At 36.5% G+C, this 15,969-nt stretch overlaps 3 protein-coding genes across 3 annotated transcripts; all 3 read left to right on the top strand.

Annotated features, from left to right (window-relative positions):
* Positions 1–228: 228 nt before the first annotated feature.
* Positions 229–2,706, top strand: LOC141332478 (C-type mannose receptor 2-like). The gene is made up of 4 exons (XM_073837615.1): positions 229–265; positions 359–715; positions 1,830–2,180; positions 2,345–2,706. The coding sequence occupies exons 1-4, from the start codon at positions 229–231 to the stop codon at positions 2,704–2,706; spliced, it is 1,107 nt and encodes a 368-aa protein (XP_073693716.1).
* Positions 2,707–7,037: 4,331 nt separating this feature from the next.
* LOC141332447 (macrophage mannose receptor 1-like) lies at positions 7,038–10,518 on the top strand. Its single transcript, XM_073837579.1, has 4 exons — positions 7,038–7,071; positions 7,159–7,512; positions 8,135–8,482; positions 10,157–10,518. The coding sequence occupies exons 1-4, from the start codon at positions 7,038–7,040 to the stop codon at positions 10,516–10,518; spliced, it is 1,098 nt and encodes a 365-aa protein (XP_073693680.1).
* A 2,328-nt stretch (positions 10,519–12,846) lies between these two features.
* LOC141331721 (C-type mannose receptor 2-like) lies at positions 12,847–14,843 on the top strand. Its single transcript, XM_073836754.1, has 4 exons — positions 12,847–12,883; positions 12,978–13,334; positions 13,962–14,318; positions 14,482–14,843. Exons 1-4 carry the CDS (start codon positions 12,847–12,849, stop codon positions 14,841–14,843), a joined length of 1,113 nt encoding a protein of 370 aa, XP_073692855.1.
* The last annotated feature ends 1,126 nt before the right edge of the window (positions 14,844–15,969 follow it).

Below are 15,969 nucleotides of genomic sequence, written 5' to 3'. Positions count from 1 at the left end.
GAGAAACATCCGACTCAGGACAGAAACACACAACCTCTAAAGTAAGAACTTGTATTATTATTTAACTAGAATTAGACTTTTGATAGATGTGGATATTGGCTTAATGCTTGTGTATGATGCATTTATATTCCTGATTGATTTGTTTTATTATCACTAAAATCATGTGTTACACCAAAATCAATCAGTGGATATGAAAAATCTGCATTTATTTTTCTTTCCTGTTCAGAAATGGACCAAACTCTATATTTCATTCTTCTTCTCATTGGTGAGTGTGTTTGCGGTTTTATGTATGGTTTCTTGTTTCATTATGTTATATCCTGTTATGAAAAGCATTAAAGCAAAGCCATTTTTTTTACAGCTCTCTGCTCCGTATCTGAATGTGTTCAGCGTCAGTATCACTTTATAAATGAGAACAAGACCTGGACTGAAGCTCAGAGATACTGCAGAGAGAAATACACAGATCTGGCCACCGTTGACAACATGAACGACATGAACGAGCTGAAGAAGAGTTTGAATGATGGAAGTGTTCAGTTTGTCTGGATTGGGCTGCAGACGACGGGTCGTGATGAATGGCAGTGGTCTTCAGGTGAACCTGCGCTCTATCTGAACTGGGCTACTGGACAACCTGAAGGCAGAGATGATTGTGCTGTGATGCTAAATGGAAAATTTGAGGATTTGCCATGTAGTGATGACCGGCATTTCATCTGCAACAACAGTAAGTACAACTATTTAAAATTAATTCACAAATTCATTTATACATACGACATTAAAGTGTCACTTTCAACGTTGATACAAGTAAATAAATAAATAAATTGTAATTAAATTGTATTATCTAAAAATGACAAATGTAGCTCTAGACAGTTACCTATGGCTATAATTTAATTTACTAATACAGTTGTCTGATTGATTTTATAGTCTAAACCATTCAAAAAAAAAAATTCACACAAAAGAAAATTAAGCTGTTTTACAATGATAGGACCATGGTTAAAATTTGTGATGTCCACATGTTTTTGCTTTAGAAATTATTGAGACTGTTGCATTTCTGTCGTAAAAAGTTGACCAGAAATAAAACCATAAATGGATATTTGAATTGAATGCTTGGTCAGTATTACACACATAGTTGATCAACTGTCATCAAGTGTTACAACAGCAATAACCAGGCCTTCGGCACCCTCAGGCATTTGTAATAATATGTACATAAACTGTTTTGTCTAACATTATGTATTTTAACATTGTTTATCAATGAAACCATATGATTATTATTAATTAACCAATCATTATTGCCTCATTGTTGTACAAATAATGTATTTTAATTCTTGGAAACTAGAATATTCAGGCAGATGCACTGGTGATGGTAAAATTATTACCAACATTTAAAAATGTTTTTAATGTAAACAGCAAAAAAGTTTTACAAGATTATTAACATACTTTATTTTTCTTCTTCGCTGGACTGCTTATTTTGATCATTTGCAGTCAGCAAATATAGAACGAAAAGTTTTCTTTTTCTTTTTTTTAAGCAACTGGTATGGTGCCCTACGCAAACCACATACTCCTCTGTGTACTCCGTTTGAAATTTCTCTCATGTTTTTTTGTGAGTCAAGTATTCATAATGAATAAATAGAGAGAGGTTTGTAATTGTTAATTCATCTTTAAAACAATCCTGAAAATATTGTGAACATCCAATATATTATCAGCTGTAGAAGCAGCTCAAGTGTTTGAATGATTTCTTTCTGATGTTTCCCCCGCTGCTGTTCACATCCATCACATAAAGCAACAAAAAATAATTACAAATTGATTTATGAATATTTATCCAATGTTTTTTCTTAAAGCAAACACAGGACCTGTCCTTGTCAATCAGACAAAAAACTGGACAGATGCTCAGAGTTACTGCAGACAGAATCACACTCATCTGGTCAGTGTGAGAAACCAGAATGAGAATCAACAGGTTGAGAAGATCATTAGTAGCAGAAATTTATCTGGTTCACATGTCTGGATCGGTCTGTTCAGAGTCAGAGACTCATGGCAGTGGTCAGATCAGAGTGACTCCTCATTCAGATACTGGAACACTGGTGAACCTAATAATTATGGACGTGAAAACTGTACAGCTGTAAATATGACTGCTCAGGGTCGATGGCTTGATGACCCCTGCAACAACCAATATCCTTTTGTGTGTCATGAAGGTGAGTAGATCCTCACAAAACACACACAATCCACCATCACCTCCAGATCTCCTAACATTCACGCTATACATAATGGTTTCTAAATTCATCCACAGTGTTTGTTCTGCATGTTGTTTTGGATCAGTCTCTCTCTAGTTTCTGCTTGTGGTTTGTTTTGTTTCCAGATAAACTGATTCTGATCGAAGAGAATCTGACGTGGTCTGAAGCTCTGAGATACTGCAGACAGAATCATGTGGATCTGGTCTCGGTTCATTCAGAAGAGATTCAGCGTCGTGTGATGAACGTGGTTAAACGGGCGTCTACTGCGGCGGTGTGGTTGGGTTTACGTCACTCCTGCACTGTGGGCATCTGGTTCTGGGTGAGTGGAGAGACCGTGTGCTATCAGAACTGGGCTCCAGGTTACGGCACATCAGAGGAGGACTGTGAACATGCAGTGAGATCTGGAGCAGTTCAGTCTGGAGGAGATCAGCGCTGGATCAGCCATCGTGAAACTGAAAAACTCAACTTCATCTGCAGCAGAAATTAGGACTGAAACGATACAAAGAGCTTTCATGTAAGAAAACAAATTGTGTTTTCACATCCTTAATCTTAATTTTCATTCATCAGTCTGTAAAGTAATGCATTTAACAAATTCTGTCAGCATGACGAAGTACCTGACGAAGGTTAAAAAGGCAGAAACATTTTACTCAGATGTTTAATATTAAAAATGTATTCTTCAGTGAACTATTTACATATATTTTGTATTTACAAATTCTTTCAACGTGTTTTTGTGTGTGATTTATTTTTCATTTACAAACTTCAAAGGGCATCATATACTCACCATCAGATATAAATTTATACTGGTTTCTATTTTATCATTAAATAATTGTAACTGAAAAGAATGGTATGAGGTTTGTTAAATTCTTAATTTGTGTTTTAAGGATCTCTGTATGTTGTTTTGGAGACTTCGCTCTCTTATGTAGAGTTTCATGTATTAATCATGTCTTTAGATTAGAAATGGCTGAATGTGAATCAATGAGCAACACAATCATGTGCCTCCGCTAAATTAAACATTGTTTATTCTTAAATGAGTCAACAACAGCAGCTCAAATAAACTTCTATTCAACCAGCAATCTCATCTCTGACTGTTTCCTACAATCAGAAATATTGTTTATTTATAAAATCCAACATGGTTATAATTCAGCTTACGGCCAAAGTATACTCAAGTTTTTACACATGCGGTCCAGGTATAGTTTTTGGCAAATATGCTTGGCAAATTTCCTCACCAAAATAGTGCGCCTGTACTGTAGCGCACCATCAAATTTTTTCTAACTTTTGCACAGTGACTTAGTTTTGCAATAATCAGTTGTTCCAAGGTGGCAGCACTGGCTTGACCTATTGTTTCACAGTAGAAAAAAAAATTAGATGGAATAACTACAATGACAAAATAGTGGAGGCGTGTGTGAGGCGGTTATGAAAGAAACTCAACTTTAGTACAAAGACATTTTAGCCATAGTGGGGCAGCAGTGGCCTAATGGTTAGAGAGTCGGACTTGTAACCCGAAGGTTGCTGGTTTGAGTCTCAGGTCCAGCAGGGATTGTAAGTGGGGGAAGTGAATGTACAGTGCTCTCAATACCACGACTGAGGTGAGTCCCTTCAGCCACCATGCTTGGCCACACGCCCCTTCTTTTCCTGTCCATGCCTTTTCAGCACTAATTCTTCAGTGGAAAAAAAGAAAGCGAAAGTCATGACGCAAACAATTGTTGCTTAGATATAATCAACATTAAACTGTTGAACCAAACTTATTTCAGCTGTTTAAAAAATAAAAATTAAATAATAATAATAATAAAATTATCTGCCTGTATCTTTGTATGTAAAAGACTGTGAGAAATGTTTTGGCTGTGTCCCAGGGGCGGCTAGGCGAAACTCCATATTATTTAAACTAAGTCCATCTCATTTAACTATACACAAATTTTAACCTTCATGGACTTTGAAGGATGCAGCCTCTGAACTTGGACACAGTTATAGTGTAACTGAATGTTATGTAATAAAATTTAACTAGAACAACACCACTCACTGTTTATCCTTCTGTTTCACGGCAAAGATGTAAATATTGTCCAGCCTCAATGTCTAAATGTGGTGACAAACAAATGAATGATGAGGATGTGTCATGCAAACATACTCATATTTTATAAACAACAGTAAACAGCAGGAGCATGAAACAAAAATAAATAGAAAAAAAGAGAATTCTAAAAACAACAATGTTTTAACTCAAAAGAAGAAAGAATCCTTTTCTTTATGCTGTCTTTTTAATATCTTCTAAACAAGGGCTGGGCAGCTTCTGTCCTGGAGGTCAATGTCCAGCAGAGTTTAGCTCCAACCTTAATTATAAAACACATATGCCTCTAGTTTTTCCCCCAGTGATTTTAAAGACATTGAGGAACTTGTTCAGGTTTGTTTGATTAGGATTCACATTAAACTCTCTAAATAATCCCACTCATGTCTTCATCTCACACACATTTCTTTGTCTTTGACTAGCACCTCAAATGAAGGGTTTTTAAAAGCTCCCAGTAACCAGTATCACCTGTCTTTACTAATCAACTCAATCAACACATTAGTGGGTTGTTCATTTCAGCACTAGATAAAATACAGTTTGGCCCATAAATAGAATTACGGCTGCTGTTTAGATGTGATTATTAAAATATGCATTATGAATCTTAATGTGTACATACTTTTTTATGTGTACATACCCCTGTTGACTGACAGTTATTCATATGCAAATAAGGGAAAATGTGATACTTTTGAGTTAATATTCATGAGGCAAGTAGAGCTGGGCAAAAAAAAAAAAATGCATCATCAAATTGTAAGTCATATGTAAATTGACACTATATGAACAGTTCAATGCAACAGTGAGAAAAAAAAATAAGTAAAAATGATCCCCTTCTGATTTTGTACGTTTGCCCATTGGCAAAGAAACAATCAATCTAATATTTTAATTGTAGGTTTATTTGAACAGTGAGAGACAGAATAACAACAACAACAACAACAAAGCATAAAAACGCATTTCAAAAAAAGTTGATTTGCATTTTAATGAGTGAAATAAGTATTTGACCCCTTTGCAAAACATGACTTAGTACTTGGTGGCAAAACCCTTGCTGGCAATCACAGCGGTGAACCGTTTCTTGTAGTTGGCCACCAGGTTTGCACAAATCTCAAGAGGAATTTTGTTCCACACTCCTCTCTGCAGATCCTCTCCAAGTCATAAAGGTTTCAAGGCTGACGTTTGGCAACTCAAACCTTCAGCTCCCTCCACAACTTTTCTATTAGATTAAGGTCTGGAGACTGGCTAGGCCACTCCAGGACCTTAATGTGCTTCTTCTTGAGCCACTCCTTTGTTGCATTGGTCATGTGTTCTGGGTCATTGTCATGCTGGACTACCCATCTATGACCCATTTTCCATGCCCTGGCTGACATAAGGAGATTCTCAACCAATATTTGATGGTACATGGCCCTGTCCATCATCCCTTTGTTGCGGTGCAGTTTCCCAGTTGTCCTGCAGAAAAACCTCAAGACATAATGTTTGACGGTGGGGATGGTGTTCTTGGGGTCATAGGCAGCATTCCTCCTCCTCCAAAAACAGTGAGTTAAGTTGATGCCAAAGAGCTCGATTTTGGTCTCATCTGACCACAACACTTTCACCCAGTTCTCCTCTGAATTATTCAGATGTTCATGGGCAAACTTCAGATGGGCCTGTACATGTGCTTTCTTGTGCGGGGGACCTTTTGGGCACTGCAGGATTTCAGTTCTTCACAGCGTTGTGTGTTACCAATTGTTCTCTTGGTGACTATAGTCCCAGCTGACTTGAGATCATTGACAAGATCCTCCCATGTTCTGGGCTGATTCCACACTGTTCTCATGATCATTGAAACTCCACAAGGTGAGCTCTTGCATGGAGATCCAGACCGATGGAGATTGACAGTTATTTTGTGTTTCTTGCATTTGCGATTAATGGCACCAACTGTTGTCATTATTGTGTAGGTCTAAAGTCTTGTCCCTGACATCCTTGGACAGCTCTTTGGTCTTGGCCATGGTGGAGAGTTTGGAATCTGATTGATTGATTCCTTCTGTGGACCGGTGTCCTTTATACAGGTAAAAAGCTTTCTTTAAGAGCTTTCTTTCTTCCAATCTCAGCTCAGTACCTGTATAAAAAACACCTGGGAGCCAGAAATGTTGATGACTGATAGGGGATCAAATTCTTATTTCAGTCATTAAAATGCAAAGATTATAGACTGATTACTTCTTTGTCAGTGGGCAAACTTACAAAATCAGCAAGGGATCAATTTTTAATGTTTTTCCTTTTTAATGTTTTTCCTCATTAAAATATGTATATCATGTATATCATCAGAAGTTCTCATATGGCATGTTGATTAGTAGAAAAAAGATGATTAGTATAATTAGTATAATAAAAAAGAGAGATCAAATTATATTTTAAAAGCAGAATTTGTAACTCCAGTGAATGAATTTTACTGTGTTATATAAGTTGAGAAAGAGATCAACGTCACCTGTGTACTTATTAAAATATTGTGGATGCTGTTTGCACCTGTGAATTCTATAATTAGTGTGTTGTTGCTGTTTTTTTGTGAGAGATGTAGAGAGAGAAAAGGAAAAACGTGAATGAGGAAGAAAAATGAAAGGGTTTTTGTTTTAGAGAGATAATAAGCAAATGATGTGACACTGAATGACAGATGAGAGCAGATATACTATTCACACAGTTTGAAGCTACAGACACAAACGTCAGACTCAGGACAGAAACAGAAAAAAACAGGACAGAAACAGAAAAAAAGAAAATCTGCATTTATTTTTCTTTCCTGTTCAGAAATGGACAGAACTCTAAATGTCATTCTTCTCATTGGTAAGTATGTTTGTGGTTTTATTTATGGTTTCTAGTTTCATTAGGTTTGAACCTTTTATGAAAAGCATTAAAGCCTCTCTTTCACAGCTCTCTGCTCCGTATCTGAATGTGTTCAGCGTCAGTATCACTTTATAAATGAGAAGAAGACCTGGACTGAAGCTCAGAGTTACTGCAGAGAGAAATACACAGATCTGGCCACCGTTGACAACATGAACGACATGAACGAGCTGAACAAGAGTGTGAATGATGGAAGTGTTACAGAGATCTGGATTGGGCTGCAGAAGACGGATCGTAATGAATGGCAGTGGTCTTCAGGTGAACCTGCGCTCTATCTGAACTGGGAACCTGGACAACCTGAAAACACGTACTGTGTTATGATGCTCAAAGGAACATGGCATGATTTGCCATGTGGTGATAATCGGTATTTCATCTGCAACAACAGTGAGTGCAGCCATTTTAAATTAATTTATAGAAATTCAAAAACCATTTATTTATTGATGTGGGTATATATTTTTATTGCACTACTAACCTCTATTTTAATTTGATTGTAAACATAGAAGTGACTGTTTATTTTGTATATAGCAGTGATTAGAGGTGTACAGTTTGTTATTTTTAGCCTTAAGTATATCAATACAAACCTGCACTACTTTTAATTTTGTCCATGATAGACCATTAAAACAATTAATTTAGAAATTCATAATCTACAGTCCGATTAATTGTTTATATGGCTTAGTTAACCAGCATACTACAGTGGATATCCAATATTTGGCGTTTCTCTCATATGGCTCTTTGTGAGTTAAGTATTTATAATGGATGAATAGAGAGTGATTTAAAATCATCACAATGTTCCCCAATGTTATTTCATGATAGATCTTTAAAATATTCCTGGAAATATTGTGAACATTCAATATATTATTAGTTGTACAAGCAGCTCAAGTCTTTTAATGAAACATGTTTCTGATGTTTTCACCACTGTTCCCATTCACATACTAACCATACAGCAGAATAATGAACAAACTAATTCATGATCCCCCCCACCCCCCACCAATTGTTTTTCTTAAAGCGAACACAGGACTCGTCTTTGTCAATCAGACGATGAGTTGGAGAGACGCTCAGAGTTACTGCAGACAGAATCACACTGATCTGGTCAGTGTGAGGAACCAGGATGAGAATCAACAGGTTGAGAAGATCATTAGTGACAGACAGTTATCTGAATCTGATGTCTGGATCGGTCTGTTCAGAGACTCATGGCAGTGGTCAGATCAGAGTGATTCTTCATTCACTTTCTGGAAATCTGGTGAACCTAATAATCATGGAGGTCATGAAAACTGTACAGCAGTCAGTCAGGATGTTCAGGGACAATGGATTGACAGCTCTTGCAACAACCAAAATTCTTTTTTGTGTTATGAAGGTGAGTAGATCCTAACAAAACACACAATCCATCCATCTAGTTCTAGTTCTTTTATTTATGATGCACATTTATAAATAGTTACAGGACTGATCAGCACTGTATAAGGTCACATTATCAAAACAGGAAAATAGCAGTCTGATGGGAAACCAGGAGGTTTGTAACTACCACTTAAATACCACTTTCAAGACCCAGAAAAGTATAAAAGACATCGTCAAAATAGTCCATCTGCCATCAGTGGTTCAATTTTACAAAGCTATGAGAATACTTTTTGTACCCAAAGAAAACAAAAATAATGATTTTTTTTTAACAATTTGTCTCCTCCGCGTCAACATACCACTGTTTTGGCCATTTTCAGCTGTGTCATGCAGATATACTGTTTTCATTTGAATCAAAGCATGAATAAATATAGAAAATGTATCCGTGTGTTGTGGCTGACATAAAACAGCGTACACTGTTTGTGTCCAGGGGCTCTTCGGTGATGCGGAAAAAACTAATTGTTGAATAAAGTTTTTTTTTTCTTTGGGTACAAAAAGTATTCTCATAGCTTCGTAAAATTATAGTTGAACCACTGAAGGCAGATGGACTATTTTTACGACGTCTTTCATACTTTTCTGTGCCTTGACAGTGGTATTTACCTGGCAGTCAATGAGACAGTTACAAACCTCCCGGTTTTCCTCCAAAATATCTTAAATTGTGTTCCGAAGATGAATGAAGCTTTTACAGGTTTGGAACGACGTAGGGGTAAGTGATTAATGACAACATTTTTAATTTGGGTCGAGCAACCCTTTAATAGTTTCAGTCAAAGATTGTAAGTAAATGGGATCAAAAGACTCCCATGAAGCTAATGGCTGATTTTATCAGTGAAAAAGCTCAAGGAGGATTTAGTATGCAATTGAAAGATGGATTTAAGACAGCATTTATAACTGAAAACAAAACCTTAGGCTTATGTTGATTGTTTAACATTAAACAATGGAGAAATTGGCAATATTTCCTGTAAACTTAAAAACAAAGGATCCAAAAGAGGGTTTTCACAGCGATGTCATAGAAGAACCTTTCAGTGAACTGTTCTTAAAATAACCACTTTTTCTTAGTGTGAAGAACATTTTGACCATTTAACGAACCATTTTCCACTAAAGAACCTTTGAAAAGTAAAAAAAAAAAAGGATTCCATAAATGGCTCTGTCACGGATGCATGTATAGATGAGTGCATCACGAAGTTGAAATGAACGTAAAGTTTTTAATAAGTTTCCACAGGACGGGTAATTCACAGGCAGAAGACAGGAACACACATACACATAAAGTAATGTTAAAGCCAGACAACGAGACAAAGAACACACACAAACTTATAAAAGGACACTAATTACAAAAACAGCTGAAGATAAACTGACAAAAGGAACAAGAACTCCAAATATGGGCAAATGGAACAAACCAAAACAGACAGAATGACAGAGGTGTTATAGGTTCTTTGTTCACTACATGGTTAAGATTAAGGTTAGTAAGACTTAAAAACTCAAGAGAGTTAGAAGGGGAGCAAACATGAACATTATCACCAACTTATCTTCGATAAATCACGTTAAATGTCTGACATGACAAATTCATCCACAGTGTTTGTTCTGCATGGTGTTTTTGATCAGTCTCTCTCTAGTATCTGCTTGTGGCTTGTTTTGTTTCCAGATAAACTGATTGTGATCCCAGAGAATCTGACGTGGTCTGAAGCTCTGAGATACTGCAGACAGAATCAAATGGATCTGGTCTCGGTTCATTCAGAAGAGATTCAGCGTCGTGTGATGAACGTGGTTAAACGGGCGTCTACTGCGGCGGTGTGGTTGGGTTTACGTCACTCCTGCACTGTGGGCATCTGGTTCTGGGTGAGTGGAGAGACCGTGTGCTATCAGAACTGGGCTCCAGGGAACGGCACATCAGAGGAGGACTGTGAACATGCAGTGAGATCTGGAGCAGTTCAGTCTGGAGGAGATCAGCGCTGGATCAGCCGTCCTGAAACTGACAAACTCAACTTCATCTGTAGTGGATATTAAGAGTGAAAAGATACACATACCTTTCACGTAAGAAAATAACAATTTTAGCATACATCCTGATATAATTTATGCCAGTATAACAAAAGGAAAAGTATTAAGAAATAAAATATTTTAAATAGATTTTTTTTAAACAAATTGAAGATTGAGGATAATTGTCACAAAACTATATTTTCCAAACTCTTTTCAAGAAAAAAATAAAATTTAGTTTTTAATTTTAATAATAATAATTCAAAATTAATGTATCCAGTGCAACAGTGCAATATGTGAAAAAAAAAAAATTGCAATAAATGTTACGTTTGTTTAGATAATAGATTACTTTTTGAACTTCTTTTTACTTTTCAGATAAAAGAGTGGTTTCAGTTTAATTATGTTGCAGGCCCATTTATTGGTAATACATATTTGATAATAAATAATATTGATAATAATAAATCATCAACAAGTTTTGGGCTTGTTGTTTAAGTTATGGTTGCTTATTTGCTGGACTTAAAGGTTACGCCATCCAGTTTGGTAAAACCCCAGCAATAAAAACCCTTATAACCTATGCAAGGCCTTTTAAACAAAGATCTTCATATATGAGGGCTCTCTGGTATTCGTGTTACTGTTGGGCCATGTGCATATGAATGCCTTTTTTAAGATGGTCCAATCAGATCAGTGCCCTTTTCATGCCCAAAAACTTTGACATTATCAGATAATTCTTTATAAATACACTCTGGTGTTAAAAGCACTGGGACACCCCCTACTAATGAACAGGTCTGACTCAGTGTAGAAGGTGTGACTTTAAAGATGTGACCTTTGGTGTGATTTTACATAAATGCAGACCTTGAGCTCATCACCAAACACCAATGACGTGTTTCAACAGTACACTGCACATAGTACTACCCCTTAATAATAATAAATAAATAAATACGTATCTTGAACAAGACAACAGAAAAGGGTCAAGGGAAAAGAATACATTTTATTAACTGCAGATTTCAGGTAGTGAAGTGACAATTAACCATGAGGAATTTAGACTTGTTCCCTTTCTTTTTATCAGGATTCATACTGTTCTGAGACTTGTGATGTCGCATTTTCATACTCCCTCTTATTATTTTTTTATTATTATTACACACGCAAACATGTAATGTTTAATAAAACACACAGGTTTGTTTCTGTGAATTTTGGGGACTTCCCATAGACATCTACTGATGGTTTACTGTACAAACCATATTTGCTAAATAGAGAGAGCTGGAGGTTGCCGCTTGGTTGTGACTCTGATCTGCGCTGCTATCCATGTCTCTATATCTGATGCGGGACGAGCAGGTCATGTGATGCTGGTTTCGGGACACCAACTGGTCATGGCTGGGGTTTTGTAGCCAATGTGGCCAGGCTTTGGAGATGATATTGCTGAAAATTAAGTGTCCCCAACTTAGCAAGCAAGAGGCGAGAGCAGCAGTGACAGAAATGGAGAAAAAAAAAAAAAATAATAAAAAATAAAAAAAACCCCGGACTCAGTTGGGGGGCCAGTTCTCCTCCGGCTAGACTATTTCCAGACTCAGGAAAGATTAAAATCAAATGTCACACCCAGGTGCACTGCATAAATATTAAAATAATGCAGATGCTCTCTTTGCCTATGATTTCCATAATTAAAACATTGAGAGTGTTGTTTGCCGTTGTCTTTTATTTGCATATATTATTACATTGTGTGAATAGCGCTCAATAGATACTGTGCTAATGGAGACAAAGAATGTGTTCAAATTTTGTAAAAAAATAAAATATATATATTGATTAGTTTGGGATGGAGAAATATGCTGTTGGTCACTGAAAGGATTGAAGCTGAAAGAACATGGAGAACAAAAATGCAAATGTTGAGGTCGATTTTTCCTGTGAAGCCGTTGAAATGCAATACTTCATTATGGTGCCAGCCCTGATCCAGTCTCTACCACATGCAAATGAACTTCCAAAGAATTAACAGCAACAAGGACAAACACACACACACACAAAGGAAAAACATGTGGAAAAAAAAAATGAAAAGGGCTTTTGTTTTAGAGTAATAAACAAATGATGTGACACTGAATGACGAACAAGAGCAGATATAATATTCCCACAGTTTGAAGCTGAAACATCAGACTCAGGACAGAAACACACAACCATAACAGTAAGAGCAACTTACATGTTCATTCTTTAACTAGAATTAGACTTTTCAGATGTTGATATTGTCTTAATGATTCTGTATAAGGCATTTATGTTCCTGTTATGATTATTATTTAATTATTAATGAAATCATGCGTTATACCGAAACTAATCAGTGAATATGTAAAATCTCCATTTATTTATCTTTCCTGTTCAGCAATGGATGAAAATCTATATTTCATTTTTCTTCTCATTGGTAAGTGTGTTTGTGGTTTTATTTTTGGTTTCTAGTTTTGTTAGGTTTGATCCTGTTATAAAAAATGCATTAAAGCAAAGCTTCTGTTTCACAGCTCTCTGCTCCGTATCTGAATGTGTTCAGCGTCAGTATCACTTTATAAATGAGAGGAAGACCTGGACTGAAGCTCAGAGATACTGCAGAGAGAATTACACAGATCTGGCCACCGTTGACAACATGAACGACATGAACGAGCTGAACAAGAGTGTGAATGATAGAAGTGGTCAGTTTGTCTGGATTGGGCTGCAGAAGACGGGTCGTGATGAATGGCAGTGGTCTTCAGGTGAACCTGCGCTCTATCTGAACTGGAAACCTGGACAACCTGAAGGCAGAGATATTTGTGGTATGATGGAAAATGGAGAATGGGGGGATTTACCATGTACTGATAACCGGCATTTCATCTGCAACAACAGTGAGTGCAACTATTTAAATTTAATTTAAAAAAAAAAAAACATTAATTTTTAGATGTGCATATACCAAATCTTAATGCAAAACTAACCACTATTTTATATTGATTGTGAATACAGAAGTGGCTGTATATTTGTCCCACTTTCAGTGTTGATACAATTTCTGTACACACGCACTATAAAAGACTTTATCTTTTAAAGTAATTTGTCACAACGGGAACCTGCAATTAAAGTGAGAGAGAAAGTAAATAGGAAAAAAAGAAAGAAACTGATATGGATATATAGCAGTGAAATAGTTAGCTAGCATATTTAGCTGCAGTGTGATGTCTTCATCTGTCTGATGTTTCTTTCTTCTGGCTCTTTGTGCCTGAGTTAAGTATTAATAATGAATAAATAGAAAAGGCTTTCAAATCACCACTATGCTCCTCATTGTAACTTCATGTTAGATCTGTAAGATGATCCTGGAAATATTGTGAACATTTAATTTATCACCAGCAATACAAGTAACTCAAGTCTTTGAATGAAGTGTTTCTGATGTTTCCACCACTGCTGTTTACATCCAAACCATAAAGCAGTGCAAGAATAATGAACAAACTGCTGCATGAATTTTTGTCCAATTGTTTTTCTTAAAGCAAACACAGGACTCGTCTTTGTCAATCTGATGAAAAACTGGACAGATGCTCAGAGTTACTGCAGACAGAATCACATTGATCTGGTCAGTGTGAGGAACCAGGATGAAAATGAGGAGGTTAAGAAGAAGAATATTAGTGAAAATCACTCCTCTGAAAAATATGTCTGGATCGGTCTGTTCAGAGTCAGAGACTCATGGCAGTGGTCAGATCAGAGTGACTCCTCATTCAGATACTGGAAGTCTGGTGAACCTACTCACTATGGACGTGGTGAAGACTGTACAGCTGTTGATCAGTTCAATCAGGGACAATGGCATGACCACTCTTGCATCAAGCAATTTCCTTTTGTGTGTCATGAAGGTAAGTAGATCCTCACAAAACACACAATCCATCCATCACCTCCAGATCTCTTAAAGTTCACGCTACATGTCTGACATGACGAATTCATCCACAGTGTTTGTTCTGCATGTTGTTTTTGATCAGTCTCTCTCTAGTATCTGCTTGTGGTTTGTTTTGTTTCCAGATAATCTGATTGTGATCACAGAGAATCTGACGTGGTCTGAAGCTCTGAGATACTGCAGACAGAATCATGTGGATCTGGTCTCGGTTCATTCAGAAGAGATTCAGCATCGTGTGATGAACGTGGTTAAACGGGCGTCTACTGCGGTGGTGTGGTTGGGTTTACGTCACTCCCGTATTTTGGGCATCTGGTTCTGGGTGAGTGGAGAGACCGTGTGCTATCAGAACTGGGCTCCAGGGAACGGCACATCAGAGGAGGACTGTGAACATGCAGTGAGATCTGGAGCAGTTCAGTCTGGAGGAGATCAGCTCTGGATCAGCCGTCCTGAAACTGACAAACTCAACTTCATCTGCCACCAAAATTAAGACTGAAAGGATACACAGACCTTTCATGTAAAAACAACAAATGCTTGTGTGCTCAGTTCCTTTACTTATTTGTAAGTTATCTTCATGTTTATTTATCTCTTAAGCAGTCAATTGTACCTGAATGTAGTGATGGACACTTTTGAAACAAGGATTTATATGAACACATAAATTGGCATCTGACTTGACTTAGCGTGAACTTGACTTGGCATGAAACAAACAGACACTCACCAAACAGCGAGATAATAATAAAGGACATGAAAACATGAACATGAAAACCCAAGACAAAACAACTGCTTTTGCTTCATTAAGGCTTTGAAACGTGATTAATTTTGCCAAGCAGCCCATTCATTTGATTCACAGTTACAAAAAGCTTGTTTCTTCCATCACTACCTGAGGGTTAAAAATGGAGACATTTCTGCTCAGATGTACAAATAGTTTAAATGTATTCTTTAGTAAACGGTTATTGAGCTGTCACTAGTCTAAATTGTACTTTTGAGTTTCTGTTTTCCTTCACATGGGTGAATTTCTGTTGATGCATCAGTGTGATTTATATGGGTTTGTTTGCTTTATTAGGCCCAGAATCACTGTTAATGTTTTTCATAAACAATTTTAACATGTCTTGTGTTATTTACTATCTTCATAATTGCTAATTGAATTTTGTAAGGGGTCAAAGGGCATGTGCTCATCATTAGATATACATTTATACTGTTTTTTTATAATTTAATGAAATAATTAATATACAGTAACTGTAGAGTATGATCATTGATATGAGCTTTTTAAATTTGCTATTTGTATTTTAAGCATCTCAGTTGTTATGCTTTCACATTCTCCTATATTTAATTTTATTTTATGAATTAATCATGTCTTTAGATCAGAAATGACTTGTTGAATGTGAATCAATGAGCACCAACATTATGTGCTTCATCAAAATTAAATATTGTTTGTTCTTTAAGGAGAAAAGGTTGGTTGTAACATATCTAGAATCAGTTTGTGCTAAACATAAAATAATGTGTCAAAAACAAAAACTTAAATAAATTCCTGTGCAACCAGGGGTCCGTTCTTCGTACATCGCTTACTACATCCAAGATCAAATCATCGCGCTAACTATGAGCTGGCTATTCCGGTT

Source organism: Garra rufa, chromosome 3, assembly GCF_049309525.1.
Source record: "Garra rufa chromosome 3, GarRuf1.0, whole genome shotgun sequence".
In the NCBI taxonomy this organism is placed as follows: Eukaryota; Metazoa; Chordata; class Actinopteri; order Cypriniformes; family Cyprinidae; genus Garra; species Garra rufa.
The sequence above is the reverse complement of the archived record's forward strand: the minus strand, read 5'-3'. Positions and strand labels throughout refer to the sequence as shown.